This window comes from Vanessa tameamea, chromosome 23 (genome assembly GCF_037043105.1).
Source record: "Vanessa tameamea isolate UH-Manoa-2023 chromosome 23, ilVanTame1 primary haplotype, whole genome shotgun sequence".
NCBI classification, from domain to species: Eukaryota; Metazoa; Arthropoda; class Insecta; order Lepidoptera; family Nymphalidae; genus Vanessa; species Vanessa tameamea.
This window is the reverse complement of record NC_087331.1, coordinates 9,211,667-9,217,397: the sequence shown is the minus strand read 5'-3', so window position 1 is coordinate 9,217,397 and position 5,731 is coordinate 9,211,667. Positions and strand designations below refer to the sequence as shown.

General features: G+C 31.5%; 1 protein-coding gene across 1 annotated transcript; it reads right to left on the bottom strand.

Moving 5' to 3' along the window:
* Window positions 1–1,627: 1,627 nt before the first annotated feature.
* Window positions 1,628–5,416, bottom strand: LOC135193978 (zinc finger protein 652-like). The gene is made up of 6 exons (XM_064218679.1): window positions 4,704–5,416; window positions 4,085–4,355; window positions 3,438–3,556; window positions 3,050–3,177; window positions 2,416–2,503; window positions 1,628–1,727 (listed from the first exon to the last, which is right to left on the bottom strand). Exons 1-6 carry the CDS (start codon window positions 5,284–5,286, stop codon window positions 1,681–1,683), a joined length of 1,236 nt encoding a protein of 411 aa, XP_064074749.1. The 5' UTR covers window positions 5,287–5,416; the 3' UTR covers window positions 1,628–1,680.
* Between the last annotated feature and the right edge of the window lie 315 nt (window positions 5,417–5,731).

Here is a 5,731-nt window from a genome sequence, read left to right as displayed (position 1 = left end):
AATTTTAAGACTACACAGAATACTATTAAGTATTATTCATTACTGCCTCTTTCATAAAATAACTTACAGACAGTATTTGGCGCTTGCCGCTATTATAAATAACCCAGGGGCGCTGTTCGTCGCCTATGCTGCAGAGGTGAAGAGAAGTATTACATATTATTATTCCAGAAGTGTCCACCGAAATGTATGCAATAAAGGTTCCATAATTTGCCAGAATGGCGCTACTGTAGCTAGAACGTAACCTAAACATTAACGTTTACTCGGTAATTAAATGGATTTTATAAATTTACTTAGTGGTAGGGCTTTGGCAAGGTCTGGGTAATTCCCACCCAATCATCAGATATTTTACCACCAAACAGCAGTACTTTGCTGTGTTCAAGGGTGAGTGAGCCAGTGTAGCTACAGGCACAAGGGACATAACATCTTAGTTACCAAGGTCGGTGCATTGGTGATATAAGGAATGGTTAATATTTCTTACAGCGCCATTATCTATGGGCTGTAAGAAATATTCTATAGTGTATATTATATATATTATCTATAGTGGTAACCACTTACCATCAGGTGGCCCATTTGCTCGTCTGCTTACCTACGACATAAAAAAAATATAATAATATATATATTTTTTAAAACGTGCCTAATTCAATTTTTCTCCACGAGATATTATCGCGTCCCTTCAAGTTTCACCCTCAAGCTCCAGCTACGCCGCATACATTAATTCTCATCCTGGGTTCAAAACCCGAGTTCAGCTATTATAATGTTACTTGTTTATTGTCGAAACATTTTCACAATAGTAGCCTCGACTGTGAAATGTCAACCCGCTTTTTGCGCCTCTCGGTCGTTTCAGATATTTCATATCCCATCGAATGATGAGAGTGCACGTAGATTATTGTATTATTAAATTCTTGTTAACCTATTTCTTTACTAATTGTTATAACACCATTTCCGGCATAGACCCTACTCATAAGCAGCGTAAGTACTGTTAAATATAATAGATACTAATCAAAAGACAATGAGATTTAAACATAGACAATTTTCTTACTTTTTTAATGATTTGCTATATTTCTAACAATTATCTCTTCCACAGTCGTCCTTGAGAACGATCACCGAGGCTGAAAGCGGTCAGGAAGACATCAACATCATTATTTTTAGTATAGTAACTTCGACAAAAGAAGAAAAAATCGACTTCGACTTAGAAAAGTTATTGAGGTTAATGGTCGACTTAAAGAAACTTCGATTACATCCTCCCTTATTTTGAGTTACAGGAGAAATAATTATTATTATTTAACTTAACGAAATTATGAGTGTTACTCAATGTTTATTATACAACCTCTGAAGTCATTTTCAACTAAGGCAAGACAAAATAGACTCACATATAAGGTAACAATTTCCGGAAAATTGGCACTCTTATAAATACGTAAAAAATACTTCTTAAAGTGTTAATGTATGTCAGTAATATTCTTTAATTAATTTTTTCCTTCGAACTAAACGATTATTAATTTAAAATCAACAAGCGGTACGTGCAGTAGAATCAAATATTGATAAGTGAAAGATAAAGAGGTCGAATATTTTTTTTCGAATTGTAGATGTTTTTAACTTAATATTAAGAAAAATAATAAATTATCTAATCAAAATGGTTTACTAAAATATATTTTATTCATTAATGTTACATGTTATTTATTATTAAGTGGTATGATGGTTTCCGACTTCACACTTAAATGGTTCTGTACCTGAAAAAGAAACGCAATGTTATAATTGATCCGAAATGTTAGAATCACTAATGTGCTGTTATCCTAGCATGAGTTGGGTTTCGAATATATTTGGTTTTTTTGCAAGTAGATGAACAAACGAGTAAATGAACAACCTGATGGTAAGTAGTTACCATCGCTCATAGGCAAAGGCAGCATGCTATGTAAAACAAAATCGGGCTCGAAGGACCAATTTTGACAAATAATAAACTTTGCATAGGTACAGTACACATACAAGTTATTTATGCAAATTAAAGCCATGCTCATTACAACTCTCTACAACAGGTCTCTTTCCGAGCTGGATGGATGAGGCTCTTGATGAGCTTCCAAAATTATTTACATATAAAGAGACAGACAAAGAATTTCTTCTCTGTTTCGCAGCCGATTTTCCTTTTTATTTTGTTTAGTAGCTATAATAATATAACGAGCCTTTGTGTTTTTTTTTATGTCTGTCACAGATATAGTGTCCAAGCCTGAGTGTGTTTTTCTTAACTGGTATTCATATACAATGTATTAATAGTAATATTATCGAGAATTAGTTTTATTAATGAAAATATTTTAGAAATAAATGCAGAAAAAAAAAACGTGCAAATTCATTTGTTTTCTTGACTAATGATGATTTTGATTGTATTTCGACCACTGGGCGCTCGTATTATGCAAATAAATGTACCTTTATGCGTATTGACGTGCTGCCTCAACTCCTTAATACTCAAGAATTGTTCCTGACATATTCTGCACTTGTAATGATATTCAACTACCTGGAAAAAATAATACGAAAAAATAATATATGCAGACGAAGAAATATAGCTATAAAGCCAGACAGATTTGGAAGAGAGTAATCTTCACTCTTCCAAATCAGCTGTAAGAAATAATATCCGAACTGTTACTGAAGAGATGTTCATTTGAGTTTAATATAAAACCTCAGGTCAGGAATAAAAGAAGGATTTTAAAGTTATTTTATGATAAGATTTTCTCTTAATTAATGAAGATTATTATTACTCTTAAGCTAGTTTTGTATATGCTTAATTGCAAAAATATCAAAAAATAACGAAATACGTTTTTTAACTTATTATGTCGACAATAATGTTGCATTCGTTTCACAGACAAATTGTTAGAAAATATTTCTTATAACATTATAATTAACTAATAAATAATTATTTATAATATAATTATAGAACGAAAAAGACTTAATGTTTTTTATTTCTTTTTCATTCATTTTAAAATGATTATTAAATAACTTGGATTATAGATAACAAACTAATGTTTAAACCACAATGAAATATACGAATAGTTATTTTACTTACAGATGCCAGACTCCTAGCAATCGCTCGCTTGCTGGATCGGACATCTGATTCTGAGTGGCTCTTCAGATGGGCCAGCAGGTTGTAGACACTTATACAAGGACGCATGCACACTTGGCATCTGATGTTTCCTGCAATCAAGTAGTCATAATATTTTAGTTCTGAAAATCAACATAATTTGGATTCCATATAAAATGTGATATAATCAAATTAATTTTAGAAAGGCAGACATTCATTTGTTCCATAAGAAGTGTTCTACAAGTTTCTACTACACTTTTTTACTATGTAAACATCACCAAGAATGCGATCTAAAATGTTATGATCCTTGTGCTTTGGGTTGACTGATACTTACTACACCAATAATAACAAATAGACTATAATACAATCTCACTTTTGTCATTCTTCTTAAATCCCCTCCAAGAAGTCTGGTAGCAAGGCGCACAGGTCTTACAACTGGCCACCTCTTTCAAATACTTCTTATTCTCTTCATCCATGTCTTTAACATTGTCACTGAAATATTTTTTTTTTTGTAATAGAGAGCTTCTGTTTAATCTAAGAAAATATACAGAGTGTCCCAGAAAATAACATCAAGCCGGCAATGGGCGACAGGCTAATTGATGGGGGTTATCACAAAAATAAGAAAAAAATTATTTATAAATAACCTAAATTAAAATATTGGCTTTTTAAATATATATAATATAATATATAGTACAAATTGCCATTTCTCTAATTTTACATTGAATAGATTATTATTGCAATATGAACGGTCTAGATCTTGAATAATCTCTGACATCTCTTATGGATTCTCAAAAAACAGGCATTATGAATGTCTGCAAAGTTGATATTGTGTCTTTAAACGTAAAATTACTGGATATATTTAGTAATAGTGTTGCTGTATAAATAAAGGTATATCAATCGAGAACTGTTTTAGTGCATAATATAGCAGAGGTTCATTAATATTTACTTTACTTTGATTGGAATAGGCTATAAGAATCCCAAAGTGATATTAAAAAAATTATTCTAATATTATTAACCAACCTTTTCTTTTCAAACATTTTGTAAACTAATGACAATTTTTCTTCAGGCTTATACACAACTAAGGTCTCAACTTCCTTGTTGACCTCTTTGGTTAATAAAACTTCATCCTTGTGATTAAATGACCTTCGTTTTTTCTGATCAGATAATCTGAATGTATTCAGTACTTTCTTTTCTCTGTATTTTGGTAGCACAGACTGCACTACTTCTGACCTTTTATCTTCATTTTTGTTTTCAACACATATTTTACTGTACATAGTTGTCTCTACTTTACCTGAAAAGACAGACACGTTAATTTTATAGAGTATATATACAATTTAAAGATTATGATTTTGTTTTATTTTTCTTTTATTATTATAATACTAAGTTAAAAAATAATTGTAATTTTTTTTTTATATTGAAATGAAGGTAGGCGTACTGGCATCTTGATGGTAAGTGGTCAATACAACCTTAGACATTGGTACTGTAAGAAATATTCACCATCGCTTACATAGTTAATGCACCATCATGGAAGCTAAGATATTGCTTCAATAGTTACTCTGGCTTACTCACACATCAAACCAAGTGACAAAAATATTAAGAATATCTGTTTAGCAGTGGAACATGTGCAAGTGGGTGGTACCTGTCATTTTGTTGTGTATATTTCTTAACACAATTGTTCTTTTCGATGATACAGTCTGTTCTTTCTCCGCTCTTAGAGGGTTGTCGTAATGTTTAAAGTGTTCTAAGCATAGATTGTTCCAATTCTTAAGTTTCCTTGCATCCCATTCATCCTTTTTCATAGCTCGGACCGGCAGACACAGGGGATCGTCATAATCAGGTATTTTAATGTTAAGTAATTTTCTATTAACAAAAACTGCCTTCGAATCCACCTTTCTATATTTACGTTCGCTTTTTCCATCGGTTTTATGTACATATGATGATTCGAATCGACGTCCGCGGGTAGCACTTTGCCGCGGATATTGTTGGAGTTTTTTTTTTCTACTTCGTGTTGGTAAATCCTCTGTGGGATCATAATCCGAATCTTCTTCTTTTTTTCGTCTTTTCCTAGTTGGTTTCTCGTTAGGAACCCTTTCAACAAGCAGTGTAGTCTCCATTAGAGCTGGCTTAATATCGGTTTCATTATCAACATTCTGAAAGCATTGTTGAACAATATCTGCATCCTCATCTAAAAATTCAATCTCACAGTCTTCGTCTTCGGTCATATTTTCAGAACTATTTATTGCTTAGAATATAGTACTTTTACATGTATGTCCTGTCCTGATTGTATTACCCTGTATTTTTAACTCTTTGATTCAATGTTTCAAACTATTAAATAATTAATGATCCAACACAACGTTGAGTTGACTTATTTGTTACTTGACATGCTGTTTAACAGTTGACTTATTGACACTATAAAGTCATTTTTACTTTGACAAATTATAATTACAGAATACAGTCTAATAATAATTAATCTCAATAAAAATAAATGAAAAAAACTAACCCGTTATTACATAATATCTTTCATAATAATTGAAATGGCTTATTATTTTATTCATATACCATAATTTTCATTAAAATGCATAACATTTCTAATAAACAAAATAGGTATAATTTTGGCATAGAGGTGTTCTTCGTATAGACAAGAAACTGTGTTGAGTTGAGTATCAA

Bases quoted from the DNA above. Each gene is read 5' to 3' on its own strand.
- LOC135193978 (XM_064218679.1), bottom strand. From the start codon at position 5,286: ATGACCGAAGACGAAGACTGTGAGATTGAATTTTTAGATGAGGATGCA. The intron at 4,356-4,703 runs GTACCACCCACT...CTGTCTTTTCAG, and splicing joins TATACACAACAAAATGACAG to GTAAAGTAGAGACAACTATG. The intron at 3,178-3,437 runs GTGAGATTGTAT...ACTTGATTGCAG, and splicing joins ATTTAAGAAGAATGACAAAA to GAAACATCAGATGCCAAGTG.